Source organism: Mesoplodon densirostris, chromosome 1 (assembly GCF_025265405.1).
Source record: "Mesoplodon densirostris isolate mMesDen1 chromosome 1, mMesDen1 primary haplotype, whole genome shotgun sequence".
Classification (NCBI taxonomy): Eukaryota; Metazoa; Chordata; class Mammalia; order Artiodactyla; family Ziphiidae; genus Mesoplodon; species Mesoplodon densirostris.
Window position 1 is genome coordinate 235,942,655 of NC_082661.1, and position 18,679 is coordinate 235,961,333.

An 18,679-nucleotide genomic window follows, 5' to 3' on the forward strand; every position below is an offset into this window, starting at 1 on the left:
TGTTAATTGTTGCTGTACAGCGAAGTGATTCAGTTATACATATATATATACATTCTTTTTAAAAAAATTCCTTTCCATTGTGGTTTATCACAGGATATTGAATATAGTTCTCTATGCTCTACAGTAGGACCTTGTTGTTTATCCATTGTAGAGAACAGCTGATTTAGAGTGTGAGAAAAAGCCATGGGGTTCTGAGAGCTTTGTACCATCAATTTTTAAAATTAAATGACTGAGGTAGATTGAAGTAGACATGGACCCTCAAAATCTCTTCTCTCAAAGGCAGTAATTATGTCATGTCTTATTCACTCTGTTCTTCAGTTATTACTTTTTAAAGATGATGAAAGGCACAGAAGATGTTTCTTGACAAAATATAGTGTTTGGATAGATTTTTTTTTTTTTTTTTTTTACTATTTCCGTGTGGATCTTATTATAATAACGACCTCTGATAACTGTCTTCCAGGCTCCCAGAAATAGATTCTGCTCTTCAGTTCATCTCAGAAATCATCCATCAGTTAACCGACCAAAAGGCCAGCATTGTGGATGACATCCATTCTACCTTTGATGAACTCCAGAAGACTTTAAATGTGCGCAAGAGCGTGCTGCTTATGGAGCTGGAAGTCAACTATGGTCTCAAACACAAAGTAAGACTCCACCCTTTCCTACAGACATCCTGGGAGAGGTGCACTATCCGGGGCCTCCCTGGCGCTAGCTTACTGTGTTCTACCAGCGGTAAAGGGGACTCTAATGGGTTAAGTGTCACTGTTGTTCAGTAAACAGTAGTTTTTATTTAGTGGCTTATCCAGCTATTTCTTCCTTCCTGTTTGCAGCAAAACTATGATTCTGTGGCCTTAAGTACCACGTGATAACTTGACACAAGGCGAAGTTGAATATAAAGTAATGCTTTCAGGATTTAGGGTTAAACTGAGTTGTTTTCCTTCCTTAATTATAATGTCTAATAGTCTCTTAATTGCTCTCTCACCCACACCAACCTGTTAGTCAACTTCAGAGTGAGCCCAGACTACAGCCTTTGTTTAACTCTGCACATCCCATCACAAAACCAGGGATGAAAGCTTCCGATATTCAGGTGTGGAGTTTTCATTTGTCTGGTTTCTGTTCCTTTAGGTGGTGACAGGGAAGCTTTGGACATTAGACAAAGATACTGAATAATGAATAAAATTTCAGATGTCAGGCATAGCAATCTGGCTGCCAAGCTGTCGGTGACGTTTCTGCTTGCGCCTATCCAAGACACATGACCCCATAAATATGTGTGTGGGAGAGACAGGCGAGGAGGAAGGGAAAGAGAAGGGACTGGTAAGGCGATTTAGGATTCAGCGTGAGAACGGGGCTCCCTGGGTTAAACTGAACCCCCCCTGCCGGGGGCCAAGAGCGCGGGCAGGTGCGGGCGCGGGCGCCCTGGGAAGAGCTCACCCGGCTTGGTTTCCCCGCAGGTCCTCCAGTCGCAGCTGGATACTCTGCTGGAGGGCCAGGAGAGTATCAAGAGCTGCAGCAGCTTCACGGCGCAGGCCCTCAACCATGGCACGGAGACGGAGGTGCTGCTTGTGAAGAAGCAAATGAGCGAGAAGCTGAACGAACTGGCGGACCAGGATTTTCCGCTGCACCCGCGAGAAAACGACCAGCTGGACTTCATCGTGGAGACCGAGGGGCTCAAGAAGTCCATCCACAACCTCGGGACGATTTTAACCACCAACGCCGTCGCCTCCGAGACGGTGGCCACGGGCGAGGGGCTGCGGCAGACCATCATCGGGCAGCCCATGTCCGTCACCATAACAACCAAGGACAAAGACGGCGAGCTGTGCAAAACGGGCAACGCCTACATCACGGCGGAGCTGAGCACGCCCGACGGCAGCGTGGCGGACGGGGAGATCCTGGACAACAAGAACGGCACGTACGAGTTCCTGTACACAGTACAGAAGGAGGGCGACTTCACCCTGTCCCTGCGGCTCTACGACCAGCACATCCGCGGCAGCCCGTTTAAGCTGAAGGTGATCCGGTCGGCGGACGTGTCCCCCACCACCGAGGGCGTGAAGAGGCGCGTGAAGTCCCCGGGGAGCGGCCACGTGAAGCAGAAGGCTGTGAAGAGACCCGCTAGCATGTACAGCACCGGGAAACGAAAAGAGAATCCCATCGAAGACGATCTGATCTTCCGCGTGGGTAAGGGGGAGGCGGCGCTGCACCTGAATTCTGAGCTTTGCTTTGGTTAAGGGGTGACTGGGAAGGTGTTGCAAATTGCAGCTTTGCAGGTCACAACTGAGGCTGACGGTGCTGGGAGACGTGGGTATTTGATTAGGTGAGCTCACGCAGTCTCCTTCTCCGGAGATTTTATGATTTATTTTCCCCTCCTCCTCCCTCCTCCCTCCCTCGTTCCTTCCCCCTCCCCCACCCCGCCTCTCACCCGTTCTTTCCTCCTCTTCCTCCTCCTCCTCCTCAACACACAGCGCTGCACATTCATTATGGAAAATTAGAAACTGAAAATAAGCAAAAAGAGAATTAGAAAAATCACAGCACTCATAATCTGGACCTTTTTTTTTGATAGCAGGTTTTTTTTAAAAAAATTTTTACTTTATATTGGAGCCTAGGCGATTAACAATGTTGTGTTAGTTTCAAGTGTACAGCAAAGTTATACATATACATGTATCTATTGTTTTTCAAATTCTTTTCGCATTTAGGGTTGTTACCTAATACTGAGTAGAGTTCCCTGTGCTATTTTAAATATAGCACCGTGTACATAATCTGGACATTTTAAAGGAACGGTTGGCAACCTTCCCCTCCGCCCCGCCGTGGGAATGTCTACAGTACTCCTGCCTAACCCCACGGCAGAGAGATACTTCTACCACATAAGTTCACGCATCTCTCTGGAATCTGCCAGCGTGGGCTATAACTGTGGGCAGAGGGTCTGATGTCTCCCTGTCACTGCCTCCTCATTGTAAGGGCTGGGGGTGAGGGACAGGGTGCATTGCACGTTGTCATGTCCAGTCGCCTGTAGCTGGAGAGCAGCCCCGAGGAGGAAGGGGTGGGTGGGAACCTGGAGAATGGAATGGGGTTGGGGCGGAAACAAGAAGGCTTAGGATGAGCCACGAGATTTGGGAAAGCAAATAGCCCTTCCCTTGTCAGATTGATTGCGTCAGATTTTTTCAAGCTGTTTATTTTCTCAATAGAAAGCAAACTAAACGTAAACAGCCAACAATTTGATAATTCTTTTTTAAAATTTATTTATTTTTTGGCTGTTCCACACGGCATGTGGGATCTTAGTTCCCTGACCAGGGATCGAACCCATGTCCCCTGCAGTGGAAGCATGGAGTCTTAACCACTGGACTGCCAGGGAAGTCCCCACAATTTGATCATTCTTAAGAAAAAAGTCTGCATGTTAGCTACCATATCCAAAAGTGGCTCCAGCCTGCTTGTCTTTCTGCTTCCTCAGTCCTACAATGCAGTATCTCTAAAAGGATGCTGCGAGGTATGCTCACTGACACATGTAGAAAAACAATTCTGTGGTTCAGAAAGATTGGGGAAAGCTTAGCTTAAGTGAAGGAATCAGATTTTTTTAAAATTTTTTTACTGTAGTACCTTTAGAATCTGTTGATGTACACAGTTTTTTGTTTGTTTTTTTACTGCCACACTGGCAGTCTCAAAGGCAGTGGAGGGATAACAGGCAGCACTTCCAAACTTGTCTGACCATAGAAGTTTTTCCATGGAACATCTTGGGAAAATAAGGCTCCTTGGAGCATTCTTGGGCAAAAGCTACTCCATTATTATTCATTTCTCTTTATTATTTAGTATTCTATATTATTTATTATTTTTTAGGTTGAATCTTGGTAAAGACCATGATATGGCAAGTAAACTCTCCATTCAGGGCATGGAGGCCCTCGTGCATTCACTGGCCATTTATGCAGTGTGGGTACAGAAGCCATTGAGATACCTGCCAAAGCAGAGTGGGTGGGCCGGGACAGGCGCAGGATTGGAGCCTCATAGGCCTACCACTCCAGTTCTACCGCTTATTTCAACCTTGGCCAGGTCTCTCAGCTTCCCTGACCTTCAGTTTCCATGTCCATAAAAAGAAAAGATAAAAATATCAGCTTCTCAGGACTCAGTTCCAAGCTTAATGCCTGGCATGTAGGAGGAGCTAAATAAAGAGAATGATTGTTTTTGCACATGCTATTAAGGCTGTTAGGTGTTCCCTGCTGCCTTTTCTTCTAAAACAATTGACCTTGCTGCTCCCCATTGATCTGCATTAAGAACAAATTCTGTCTCGCATTTAGAATCTCCCCTCCCCCAGCCAAGGGACCCCAGTCCACTTCCCAGGCAGTGTGCAGAGTGGAAAAAGGCCCAGATCTGTGTCTGATTCTGATTCTCCTTGCCAGCTGACAACTGGCTTGCCCCTTCTTAACCTGGTTTCTTCCTCTGTAAAATAAAGGGAATGAAATATTACCTAACTCTTAAGGTTGCTGTGGGGGTGAAATGATAAGGGATTCTTGTAATACGGCTGGTACTTGCCTATGTACAGTAATTGCTCAGTTAATGGTGGCAATCATTTTACTATTGTTATAATTATCAGTCATCACCCTTCCACCTGTGATTCTCACCTGAGAAAAGAGATATACCTCTTAGGGTGTTTTTCCCCCAACTATATTTATTCTGAATGCCCAGCTCCCACCCTAGAGGGAAAGGGATACACTCTTCTCCCCTCCTACCCATTGAGAAATGCAGCCGTAGTGATTCACTGGCACTGGTGGGAAGGTGTTTAAATGTTGAAGCATTTGTAAAATGCTTAGAACAGTACCTGGCATACGGCACTAGGTCCAGGTTTATTAATGCTGGAGGTGCCATAACAAAATACCACAGACTGGCTGACTTAAACAACAGAAATTTATTTTCTCACAGTTCTGGAGGCTGGAAGTCCAAGCTCAAGGTGGCGGCAAGGTTGGTTTCTTGGGAGGTCTCTCTTCTTGGCTTGCAGACGGCCGCCTTCTGGCTGCTTTGTCCCCCCATGGTTGTCCCTCTGTGCACGCACACCCCTGCTGTTTCTTCCTCTTCTTAGAAAAACACCAGTCATATTGGGTTAGGGCCTCATTTTAAGTTAATCACCTTTAAAGATCTTAACTCCAGGGCTTCCCTGGTGGTGCAGAGGTTGAGAGTCCGCCTGCCGATGCAGGGGACACGGGTTCGTGCCCCAGTCCGGGAAGATCCCACATGCCGTGAAGCGGCTGGGCCTGTGAGCCATGGCCACTGAGCCTGCGCGTCCAGAGCCTGTGCTCCGCAACGGGAGAGGCCACAGCAGTGAGAGGCCCGCGTACTGCAAAAAAAAAAAAAAAAAAAAAAAAAAAAAGTATCTTAACTCCAAATACAGTTACATTCTGAGGTACTGGAGGTTGGGACTGGACTTCAATGTATGAATTTTGTGGAGATACAGTTCAGCTTATAACAGATGCTATACACCTCAGGTATGTAAGGGCAGCAAGGGAGATGGGTCTTACTTATCCATTCCTCTTTAACTTTATGAATCTAATCCAGAGTCTAGCTAAAAGACACCACCATTATGCAGTAATATAGCTCATAAAACATTGCTGGGTGTTGGGAATACAGAGATGAAAGAAATGAGATCTTTTCCCTCTAGGAACTTAACAGAGGTTTGGGATGACAGATGTGTGATCTACTCATAGCATGGATTAGGAGAAGGAATTTAAACCAGACGTGAAGGGCCAATGCAACTTACCCAAGTTGAAATGGCATCCTGGGCAAGGGACCGGTGTGGAGGACAAAGGCAAGGGGAAGAGGAGTGAACGTGATTAACGTTTTAGGGGGGACACGTCCATGAGAAGATGCGGGGGAACAAAGGTCAGAGGGGTGGAAAGTGGGGTGGGGGGCACTGGGGAGAGGAGCTGGACAGGTGAGCGTTGGAGTCCGCAGCTCCTTGAACACCCTCTGTGCTTTCACACCTGGGCTCCTCCATCTGTGAATTCTGTCCCCAATCTTATCCTTCCCTCAAATCCCACCTTCTCTTTTAGAATCCACTGTGGTGGATTATTATTTCTGCTGAGGTCTTATTTCCTGATGATATTACGCATTACTTGAGGTCAAAGATGACATCTTTAATCATTTATAATCCCCAACCCACAAGAACACTTTGCCTAAGTACTTTGCCTATTTGAATCGAATCAAGTCATGACTCACCACATGATTTAACTTCCTGCTCACCACTGTCAGATTCCAGTTTTGAAGCCCAGGGACACACAGACCAGGCAACAAAGCACTAAGCTCAAGGGCAATCATCTCATGTATTCCCACACACAGAGCTGTGCTAGGCAGTATTAGACAAACAGTACTGGCCTTCTAAGAACCTGTCTTTTCAAAATCTATACTGTTGGCTACATAGGGGGAGAGTTTATATAAATAATTAGAACAGTTCAACTTTCTTTTACAGTTATAGCTTTGTTTTAGGACTCTAAGCTTGTCTGTACTGTACAGTCAGGTTGTTAGGTGGTTGTTCCATGATACTGGAACATTCATGATTAGAGCAGTTCCCCCTCTGCATGTATTGAAGTCAGAATTCATTCAAATCCAACTACACACATAAGCTGGCAACTGGGGTTCTGCTGTTCCCTCAACTGGTCCCACCTACTGAGCTTCTTGAGGCACTGATTTCTTGTCATAAGCTACACTGTTTTCATAAACATGTATTAGGATTCATTTAACAACCCTAAATAACGTGTGTTAATTTTGTGTATTTGTGAAAGGGAACCATCACTTTCTGGGCTATATAAAGGATTTTCAGGGGTAATTTTGACTCACATTTTCACCTTCCTCCCTGATTATCCAGCACCGTAGTTAGATGGGCCCCTGCTGTTTGAGCTCCTACTATGTGCCTCATACGTGGCTGGGTCCTGGTATAAAGGGAGGGGTGAGCTTCTGACCGTGACCTAGAGGAGACCATAGTCTGGAAGGGGACAGGTGTCTGACAAATGTGGTACCTTCAGAGGCTGGGGTGGGGTGGGGGAGGAGGCTGGCAAGCAGCAGGGAGCTAAGGAAGGATCTAGAGATGACATCTAAACCTCAGCTGGCTTTGAAAGAGAAAGAGTCTGTCAGATGAAAGGAGGAAAAGGGAGTTTTAGATGGAGGGAAAGAAGACGAGAAACTAAGTAGTTTCGAGGAACTGTAAATGATTCCATTACCTGGAGTGTTAAACGAAGTAAGATAGCAGAGAAGAGGTTCTGTTTCCTTGCAAAGGAGCTGAGACTTTGTTCTGTATACCTGTGTTTCCCAGAAAGCACTTGAATTCCTTGGGGTGCTTGGTAAAAATGAGAATTCCTGAATTCCATACTGCATTTACAGAATCAGCATCTCTGGGGGAGGGACCAGGAACCTGCATTCTACCAGCTCCGCGATGCTTCTGCACACTGAGATTTGAGAACCATGTGGGTGATGGGGAGGCACTAAACAGTGTAATGTAATGTAGTGACTTGCTGACACACTGATTTATAGAGAGGCTGGGGACATGATAAGGGATCTGCTGGCAATGTCCCCCGGGAAGCAGAGAGCTGCTTCCTGTTGCAGTAGTCCATGTGAGCTGCTACAAGTGCCAGAATTAAGAGTGTTGCGGTGGAGTAGAGAGGACGTGGCAGATTTATAACACGCTTAGGAGGGAGAGCGCAGGACTTGAGGACCAAATTGAACTTCCAGCTGTTTGACTTGAGTGATGTAGGGGCGTGAGGTAGAAGAGTGAATGGTTAAAGCTGTGGCCTCGGAGGCTACACAGCCTTGGGTTCCAGCCCCAACACTGCCCCTTTCCTACCCATGCAGTTGGGGAAGTTACTTCACCTCCAGTTGCCCCTCTCCAGCCCTCTGCCTCTGAACCCCAAGTCTGATCTCTTTTCTGAGTTTGGTTTTTTGGTTTTTGGTTTTTTTTAGACTCCACATATAAGTGAGATCATACAGTATTTGTCATTTTTTGTCTGACTTATTTCACTTAGCATAATACATTCAAGGTCCACCCATGTTGTTGCAAAGGATTTTTCTCCCTTTTATGGCTGAATAATGTTCATACACGCACACACACACACGGCCCACAACTTCTTTATCCATTCATCCATCGATGGACACTTAGGTTGTTTCCATGTCTTGGCTGTTGTAAATAGTGCTGCTGTGAACATGGGGGTGCATGTATCTTTTCGAGTTAGGGTTTTTGTTTCCTATGCAAAAATACCCAGAAGTGGAATAGCTGGATCATATGGTAGCTCTATTTTTAATTTTCAAAGGTCCTTTATACTGTTTTCCATAGCGGCTGTACCAATTTACCATCCCACCAACAGTGCACAAGGACCAACAGTCCACATCCATGCCAGCATTTTTTATCTCTTGTCTTTTTGTTGATGGCCATTCTCACAGGCATGAGGTGGTATCTTGTTGTGTTTTTAATTTGCATTTCCCTAATGACTAGTGACGTTGAGCATCTTTTCATGTGGACTTTGGTGAATCTTCTTTGGAAAAATGTCTATTCTGGTCCTTTTCCCATTTTGTAATTGAGTTATTTAGTTTTCTGCTACTGAATTGTATTACATTCTTTATGTATTTTAGATATTTACCCCTTATCAGATATATGGTGTGCAAATATCTTTGCCCATCCTGTAGGTTGTCTTTTCACATTATTTTTATAAATTTATTTTATTTTATTTTTGACTGAGTTGGGTCTTCGTTGCTGCGCGGGCTTTCTCTAGTTGTGGTGAGCCGGGACTACTCTTTGTTGCGGTGTGCAGGCTTCTCGTGCGGTAGCTTCTCTTGTTTGGAGCACAGGATCTAGGCACGTGGGCTTCAGTAGCTGCGGCTTGTGGGCTCTGGGGCGTGTGGGCTTCAGTGGTTGTGGCTCGTGGGCTCTAGTGCGCGGGCTCAGTAGTTGTGGTGCACGGGCTTAGTTCCTCCACGGCATGTGGGATCTTCCTGGACCAGGGATCGAACCCATGTCCCCTGCATTGGCAGGTGGATTCTTAACCACTGCACCACCAGGGAAGTCCTTTTCACATTATTGATGGTTTCTTTGCTCATTGACAGAAGTGTTTTAGTTTGGTATAGTTCCACTTGTTTATTTTTGCTTTCCTTGCTTGTGCTTTAGGTGTCATATCCAAAAAATCATTACTAAAGCTTGAGTCAGGGAACTCTATTCCTGTTTTCTTCTAGGAAGAAATTAGACCTGGTTTCAGGTCTTATATTTAATCCATTTCAAGTTAATTTTTGTCAATAGTGTAAGACAGGGGTCCAGTTTCGTTCTTTTTCTTTCTTTCTTTTTTTTTTTTTTTTTTGCAGTACGTGGGCCTCTTACTGTTGTGGCCTCTCCCATTGCAGAGCACAGGCTCCAGACGCTCAAGCTCAGCCGCCATGGCTCACGGGCCTAGCCACACCGTGGCATGTGGCATGTGGGATCTTCCCAGACCGGGGCACGAAGCCGTGTCCCCTGCATCAGCAGGCGGACTCTCAACCACTGCGCCACCAGGGAAGCCCCCAGTTTCGTTCTTTTATGTGAATATTCAATTATCCTAGCACGAAGTTTTTTCTCTCTTGAGTATTCTCGGCTCTCTTGTCAAAATATTAGTTGACTGTATATATTTAGGTAATTTTGATTGATTCTGTTCCATGGGTCTGTTTGTTTTTATGCCAGTACCATACTGTTTTGATAACTATAGCCTTATATTATAGCTTGAAATCAGGGAGTGTGATGCCTCCCTGCTTTGTTCTTTCTCAGAATTTCTTTGGCTATTCAGGGTCTTTTGTGGTTCCATATAAATTTTAGGAATGTTATTTCTACTTCTGTAAAGATTGCCATTGGAATATTGATAGGAATTTCATTGAATCTATAGATGGCTTTTGGTAGTATTAACATTTTAACAATATTAATTCTTCCAGTCCATGAACACAGAATACCTTTCCACTTATTTGTGTCTTTTTCAATTTCTTTCATCAGTATCTTGTAGTTTTCAGAGTAGAGATCTTTCACAAACTCCTTGGTTAAATTTATTCTTAAGTATTTTGTTATTTTTGATGCTATTATCAGGGAGATCAACATCTTTGTTTCTTTTTCAGAAAACTCGTTGTTAGTGTATAGAAACACTACTGAACTTTGTATGTTAATTTTGTATCTGCATCTTTACTGAATTCATTGAAGTCAGCCGTGATGGTAGTATTTACACAATAGAAACAGGCCAATGCTACAAATCAGAACTCCTCCCCCAGCCCTACAGCCCCTGCCCCTCAAGAGCCAAATTACCAGGACAACATATAATCATCCTTAGCTTTGAAGAAATGGAGGCTCAGGAGAGCCCAGGAAGGAACCCAAGCCACCTGTGACTCTGATGCCCCTGCCTTTTCAATTGCATGACGATTCCTCTTCATCTAAAATGTCCTTTAACTACTGTGGTTTTCCAAAGTTGAGATATATGACATCTCCCACACCTGAAAACATAATGCACGCCCACTGTGAATGAGTTATTGTCTTACTCTAATATTGAATTGCAAAACAGTCCTGAAGGAGTGTAGGGAAGTGGCTTAGAACATCTGTTGATTCCTTGAAACACGGGGATTATTTTTCCCTGCACTGTCAGAGCTTGCTGACTAGAAGCCATGAGCTGGTTTTGTCAGCTACTAAAAAAAATCACTGAACACAGGGGAAGCCTGAAGAGGTGGGAGGGAGTGAAAGAATTACAGATGAATTGTTTCAAATTATGCAATTCATCCACCATACCTTAATGAATCCTTGGGATGTGTTGAATGAACCGTTCATTTGTACTCTAGATCAGTGTGCTCTCTTGTCATATCAAATGGATGTGTAACATCACTTAGCATGAGTTCAGAGGCTTTACAGGAAGGCATGAGATTTTACGCCCCTCTTCTCTGCCTCACCTCTGCAAACCATCACCTTCCCTCCCTAAAAGGAAGGGAGAGCATGCTCATTTGGCATCTGAGGTCATTATAGGAACCCTGTCCCCACCCCTTGAGAATCTCATCCTTGGAAACTCCTCTTGGATTTCAAATGTAAAAAGATGCCACTGTTATTTACCGAGTGTCAGGCACTGCGCTGTGTTGTAGGATGCAACAGAGAACAGGACAGATGTTGCCTCGTCCCCCAGGGAGCTCATAGTTTAGTGAGGGAGACAGTGAGCCAGTTAAAATGGAGTTTTCTGAAAGATTTAATGGAGAAAGCATGACCCATGTGAACCCAAAGGGTAATTATCCTCACCTCAGAAACCTGATATCCTAATGTCCATTAGAAGCAACGTGTGTATTTAAAAACTATATAAAGGGTCGGGGGAACCAGCTTTTTTTTTTTTTTCTTTTTTTTTTTTTTTTTTTTTTTGCGGTATGCGGGCCTCTCACTGTTGTGGCCTCTCCCATTGCGGAGCACAGGCTCCGGATGCGCAGGCCCAGCGGCCATGGCTCACGGGCCCAGCCGCTCCGCGGCATATGGGATCCTCCCAGACCGGGGCACGAACCCGTATCCCCTGCATCGGCAGGCGGACTCTCAACCACTGCGCCACCAGGGAGGCCCGGGGAACCAGCTTTTATTCTTTGGTCTGTCTCTTCCCTACCTTTGTGATAAGCCTACCTCCAATTTCTCATCTATAAAGTGGAATGATAGTATTTATGCTGCTGACTCTTGGGGTTGTTACAGGGAGTGCACAAGAGAATGTATATGAAAGTGCTGTAAATATTACTGAGCACTTCCTTCTCCCATGATGTAATGTGGGTTGTAATTTACTCAGTCATTAATAATCCATTTAGGGACCCATTCATTCAGCAAACATACGTTAAACATGTACTTGGTTAAAGATCCTGTGTTAGACCCTATGTTTGGCTTAATTTCATCCTCTTGCATTATCCCATTCTAAGTATCTAGTTTCATTGAGCATTAATTTTCTTACTAAGTAGGAGTGCGGGTGAGAGGAAATGTACAGTTCTTGATCCCCTCCTTCAATCCAGGGACTTATTACCTTACTTCCGTCATCTTTCTGCAGGCAAGGGCAGGAGCACAGACGAGAAGCTGTTGGTTTGAAAATTCATTCTGTGCTTCATAGGCTAGTTTAAAATCTGGGAAGTCTGGGGAAAACAAGGGTAATTATCTTATGGAATTGTTGTCAAATGGTTCATAATTACTTTTAAAACTCACATTGCTCATTTTACTAGTCCAAATCTAACCATCAAGTGAAATCTTTTACATCAGAGTAGACAGGAAAAGATTTTATAACTACTGTATATGTTTTATGTTACATTTATATTTGTTATGAAAGAACTAGTTTTCATAATTTAGAGTACTTTGTGGAGGGTGGGGAAATTTTCTATAGACTAAATAGTATTTACTAAATATTTTGAAGAGGGACGCATGACCCCAAATTATTTCTAACTTCTGGAATTTCTGTTATTTTATTTTGGTCGCGAGACACTTTTATTTTGGTTCCAAGACACTTTACAAACACTTGGACTTTGGGCATTTCAGCGTAATGATACTATGCTGTAGTTCTGCATCATTACTCAACATTAAGATTTTTCTAGTTTAACTGCTAGTAAAAATAGTCAGCATTAATTGTCCCTCAAGAGTATGCTGGTGGATTTCCTTTAATCCTTGGGAGTAACACTATGTTCCTGCTGTACTTAAAAAAACACAAGTAGAGTTTTTTTGGGTTGTTTTTTGTTTGTTTGTTTTTGTTTTTTTTGTTTTTTGCGGTATGCGGGCCTCTCACTGTTGTGGCCTCTCCCGTTGCGGAGCACAGGCTCCGGACGCGCAGGCTCAGCAGCCATGGCTCACGGGCCCAGCCGCTCCGCGGCATGTGGGATCCTCCCGGACCAGGGCACGAACCCGTGTCCCCTGCATTGGCAGGTGGACTCTCAACCACTGCGCCACCAGGGAAGCCCCCACAAATAGAGTATTTTGTAAAAAAAAAAAGAAAAGTGATGATCAATAGCTCTGACAGGACAAAAGATGCTCGTAAGAATCAAGTGTTGTTACGAAAATGCCAATCCCAGCTATTTGGAAACCGAGCCCTGTGGCTTAAAGAGAAAGATTTTTTAAAACAAATAGAAAATTTAAATGGCAATGCCTGTTGCATCTAACTCTTTCAAAAGTATGTAAGCAATCTGGGACTAACAGATGTGCCTCCAACCCTGTGATTTTTTATTTACACGTGGGGCAGCAGACTCAAGCTCTAGTTAACTTGAGACCAAGAATAACAGGGGGGCCTACGCATCGGCCTGGAGCTTGGAGGGGGCTGGAGAACCTCCCGCCAGCAGTGTGGTCCTCTGCAATGTAGATGTGTTGCTCTCATGGCAGGTACTGAGCATCCTCACATTCATTTCAAACTGGGCAGAATCTTCCTTCTCCTTGGTCCAAATGGTACTGATACAGAGTCCAACTAAATGTCTTCCCAAGTTTTAAAATTATACCCCCAAGTACAATTCTTTCCCATTTATACTGACACTCAAAAATGTGTGTTTATTTCTGCAGAGAAAAAAAACATGCTAGTATTTTTTGCTCATATATTCTCCTTCAGCATCACCTCTATTTTTTCCAAAGGACAATTAAATCTTTTTGGCTAAGGCACCCCTGAACTTCTCCTAAAGCACGTGTCTCCATTTTTCCTTTCATTTCAAAACTCAACTGCTGCTGCCTGCAGAGCCTTCTCTGAATAGAATAGGCTTTGTCCTTAGCAGGACAGACCAAAGTTTAAATAGAAGAGGGCGGCAGGCAGGTTTAAGGACAGCAAACCAACGCTCGTGTACTCTGTGCAGGTGCTTCTTACTCCCCTCCCCGTTTTCAGTATTTCTTTCCCCGGCCTGTATGTCCTCTGAGCCATGGGTGCACTTCCAATTTTACAAAAGCAGGATCTAGAACAGCCTGGGCTTTTCTTTACAGTCAATTCTTCTCCAGTCTCACTGGTAGGACTCTTTTTTATTATGTTTCTTTATTTGATCCTCAGTTCTTCATCCTGCTAATAATTTCCATGCTTCTATTTATCAACTTTTTTTTTTTTTTTGGCTGTGTTGGGTCTTTGTTGCTGCATGCAGGCTTTTTCCAGTTGTAGTGGGCGGGGGCTACTCTTAGTTGTGGTACATGGGCTTCTCACTGTGGTGGCTTCTCTTGTTGCTGAACACGGGCTCTAGGCGTGCGGGCTTCAGTAATTGTGGCTCACGTGCTCTAGAGCACTGGCTCAGCAGCTGTGGCACATGGGCTTAGTTACTCCGCGGCATGTGGGATCTTCCCGGACCAGGGCTCGAACACATGTCCCCTGCATTGGCAGGTGGGTTCTTAACCACTGCGCCACCAGGGCAGCCCTTTATCAACGTTTCTGATGAATTAAGTTTTTATTCTTGAGAGACCGTGGCCTCGCCCCCACTACCTTTTAAAAAGTATTTATAAACTGAGCATTTTAGAAGAATTGTTTCTTTTCCTGGTCCTTCGGTTTTGCTGTACCTGTTAACCAGGTGTTACTCAGACATCAGAAGGAATGACCAACAGCTAATACAAAGTGGGCACATACCTCCTTCAGGGGCCAACCACCCCTTTCCCTGCCACCCACCAACAGATGCCAGCACACCATTTTTAGAGTGTTAGCTGATCCCATGGACTTGAATACTATAGGGATTCTGTGCAGATCAGGTACAAAGATCATCTCTGCTGAAACATCTGAAATAAAGTAGAATCGTTTGTCCTACAACCTAGAAGACATTCTTTTGAGGATCTGGATCTCAAAGTTTTGTTTCATGTTAGGAAGAGATAGAGAGGCGGTGAGTCATCTTGTTAGGGTCCAGGATCTCAATAAAGCAACTACCCTGTGGGTCTGGTGAGAACCAGGTGATAAGATACTTCACCCAGCAGTTCTGTTGTTGATTTTGTTCTGAGTTTAATTATATCGCAGTTTTACTTCCTAAATGCAAAAACCAGTTTCAGAAGAATCTACCTGTTCCTAAGCAGTCTAAACACGGGCTTGACATTGGCCATCGGCAGCATATCTTTTCTACTCTTTCCTGAGGCCCAGCATTGACGTCTAAAAACAAATATCAAGTTGCTCTTTTGAATATGAATGAAATGATAAAACTGAGGCATAGCGCTCTCTCTCCAACTATGAAAATTTAAACCTTCTTCCTGGTCGTCTCTGAACAAAGTTCCTTCTGTTAATATTTGCATGGTCTTATTAAAATAAGTTATAAACACTTCATTTGAAACAAAAACAAACATCTGTTAACTGTAGTCACCATAGCTTTATTTTTTCTCCTGCTTCATCTCTTCCATAAGAAGTTCTAGAAGGATGAGAGTATGACTTGGATTAATTAATTTTCTTTTGCCTTTCTTATTTATTTAATCTAGAAAACATGGTCAGGATATCTTTTACAGGAAAGATACACTTATGAGACACCAAGTCTTTGAAAATAAATCACTCCAGTGTATGAAAATCAGCCCGCTAGTTTTATAACATCTCTGACCTTATGGTTTGTTTAAAGTGCTGAAAGTCAAGTGTCCAGGTGTCTAAGAGCTGCTGAGTGAGAGGGTGGGATTTTGGCACAGCTCCCAAATAAGGCCCGCTCCTATAAAGTGTCCTCAATTGTAACATTAGTTTTTATAATTGTGTCTTTGTGAAATCTAAATATATTTTAATCATGTTAATATGCAGCTATAGTTTAATAAGAGAAGATTGGTATTTGCCCCCCAAAAGGTGATTTTGCAAAGACTTTACAGAATTGGTCTGGAAGAGAAGTTTAGTACAATATGGATTAAGTCAGGGGAGGGGTTCCTCTTTTTTTTTAAGTGTAATTAAAAAAAAATTGCATTCTCAGGCTACCTATAGAAGACTGAATGTTCTCTTGCCGCAACTGAGAAATCTAACTCTCTGTTGTTTAATTTTCTGTGGATTTATCGTTTATTTTTAGGAACCAAAGGAAGAAATAAAGGGGAATTTACAAATCTTCAAGGGGTAGCAGCCTCTACAAATGGGAAGATATTAATTGCAGACAGTAACAACCAGTGCGTGCAGGTATGGCCCCTAATTGTATACCTTTAACCACTTACACTGATAAATAGACCTGCAGAGTTTCCTACTTAAGACTTAAGATGCAAGGAAAGAAAGGGAAGCTTATGATGTGTATATAGGCTTTTCTTCAGATAGAGTTTGCATGTTCTGACCTGTAGTACTCATGGCAGATGTTCTTGCCTGTCTTTCCCACTCATTTCTATGCTAGTTCACATTCCAATGAATGTAATTTGTCTTCCAGATATTTTCCAACGATGGACAGTTCAAAAGTCGTTTTGGCATACGAGGACGCTCTCCCGGGCAGCTGCAGCGGCCCACAGGAGTAGCTGTGCATCCCAGTGGGGACATAATCATTGCAGATTATGATAATAAATGGGTTAGCATCTTCTCATCAGATGGGAAGTTTAAGGTAAGATTAACTACAACTGGCCAGTCGAGAGAAGGGATAGGAAATACAAGATGAAATTGTCTTTTTCTTTGGATCCAGATCCAATAAAATATTCAGTTGTTCATATGTAAAGACATCTTGACTTCGTTACATCTAAGTTTAATGAAGTGAGGGTCACAATGACATTGTCATAAATCTACTCATGTATGACCTAAATGTGGCTTCATTTTATAAAGCAATTAGTTTGCTCAGTTGCTTTCTTTTATACATTTTTTAAAATATTCTTTTCCATTATAGTTTATCCTAGGGGATTAGATATAGTTCCTTGTGCTATGCAGTACGACCTTGTTGTTTATCCATTCTAAATGTAATAGTTTGCATCTACTAACTCCAAACTCCCAGTACATCCCTCTCCCTCCCCCACTCCTTCTTGGCAACCGGAAGTCTGTTCTCTATGTCTGTGAGTCTGTTTCTGTTTCATAGATAGGTTCATTTGTGCCATATTTCAGATTCCATATATAAGTGATATCATATGGTATTTGTCTTTCTCTTTCTGAATAACCTCATTTAGTATGATAATCTCTAGTTACGTCCATGTTGCTGCAGATGGCATTATTTTGTTCTTTTTAATGGCTGAGTGGTATTTTATTGTATATATGTACCACATCTTCTTTATCCATTCATCTGTCGATGGACATTTAGTTTGTTTCCATGTCTTGGTTATTGTGAATAGTGCTGCTATGAACATAGGGGTGCATGTATCTTTTTGAATTATAGTTTTGTCCGAGTATATGCCCAGGAGTGGGATTGCAGGATCATATGGTAGTTCTATTTTTAGTTTTCTGAGGAACCTCCATACTGTTTTCCATAGTGGCTGCACCAATTTACATTTCCACCAACAGTGTAGGAGGGTTCCTTTTTCTCCACACCCTCTCCAGCATTTGTTATTTGTAGACTTTTTAATGATGGCCGTTCTGACCAGTGTGAGGTGGTACCTCATTGCAGTTTTGATTTGCATTTCTCTAATAATTAGTGACGTTAAGCGTCTTTTCATGTGCCTACTGGCCATGTGTGTGTCTTCTTTGGAGAAATGTCTATTAAGTTCTTCTGTGCATTTTTCAATTGGGTTGTTTGGTTTTTTGTTGTTGAGCTGTATGAGTTGTTTGTATATTTTGGAGATTAAGCCCTTGTCAGTCACATCATTTGCAAATATTGATATTTTCTCCCATTCTGTAGGTTGTCTTTTTGTTTTTTGTTTTTTTTTTATAGTTTCCTTTGCTCTGCAAACAGCTTGTAAGTTTGATTAGGTCCCATTTGTTTATTTCTGTTTTTATTTCTATTGCTTGGGAGACTGACCTAAGAAAACATTGGTACGATTTATGTCAGAGAATGTTTTGCCTGTGCTCTCTTCTAGGAGTTTTATGGTGTCATGTCTTACATTTAAATCTTAAAGCCATTTTGAGTTTATTTTTGTGTATGGTGTGAGGGTGTGTTCTAACTTCATTGACTTACATGTGACTGTCCAACTTTCCCAGCACCACTTGCTGAAGAGACTTTTTCCCATTTTATACTCTTGCCTCCTTGGTTGAAAATTAATTGACTGTAGGTGTGTGGGTTTATTTCTGGGCTCTCTATTCTGTTCCATTGATCCGTATGTCTATTTTTGTACCAATACCACACTGTCTTGATTACTGTAGCTTTGTAGTATTGTCTGAAGTCTGGGAGAGTTATGCATCCTGCTTTGTTTTTTTCCTCAGGATTGCTTTGGCAATTCTGGGTCTTTTATGGTTCCATATAAAGTTTTGGATTATTTGTTTTAGTTCTGTGGAAAATGTCATGGATAATGCTTTTTTTTAAAAAATACTGTCAGGTTTACCTCAATTCAATGAAAAACAACAATCTTTAGAAAAGGTTATTACGAGGCAATTTATATTTCCCAAATTAGCCTGCAAGTTGTCATTTATGAAGTTCCTTCTACTTTCTCAGTTCCTGTCTATCAGTACTTTCTGTGATAGATGATATGGGAGAAACAGAATTAATAAGACATGGTCCCTACCTTTTAAAAATGTAGAAGCCTTTTGAGGAAAAAAGACATACACAAGAGATAACAGAAAACAATTCAGTCAGCCTTTAAACAATCATAAATTGTTTGGTACAATCTAGAACCATAGTGTTATAGCATATGATATAGGAATTGGAGGGAAAAGAAAACAGGGGCCGGCTTCATGGAGGAAATGTGAGTGGGCTACACTTGGAGGGATCCCATCATTTG

General features: G+C 42.9%; 1 protein-coding gene across 5 annotated transcripts in view; it reads left to right on the forward strand.

The window, feature by feature from the left end:
- Nucleotides 1-18,679, forward strand: part of TRIM2 (tripartite motif containing 2) — a 121,368-nt gene that overhangs the window by 81,174 nt on the left and 21,515 nt on the right. For all 5 annotated transcript variants that reach the window (XM_060116524.1, XM_060116520.1, XM_060116525.1 and 2 more), the window contains 4 exons: nucleotides 461-641; nucleotides 1,449-2,172; nucleotides 15,919-16,022; nucleotides 16,261-16,428. In XM_060116524.1, coding sequence (XP_059972507.1) covers nucleotides 461-641; nucleotides 1,449-2,172; nucleotides 15,919-16,022; nucleotides 16,261-16,428 — 1,177 coding nt within the window. The remainder of the gene's footprint in view (nucleotides 1-460; nucleotides 642-1,448; nucleotides 2,173-15,918; nucleotides 16,023-16,260; nucleotides 16,429-18,679) is intronic.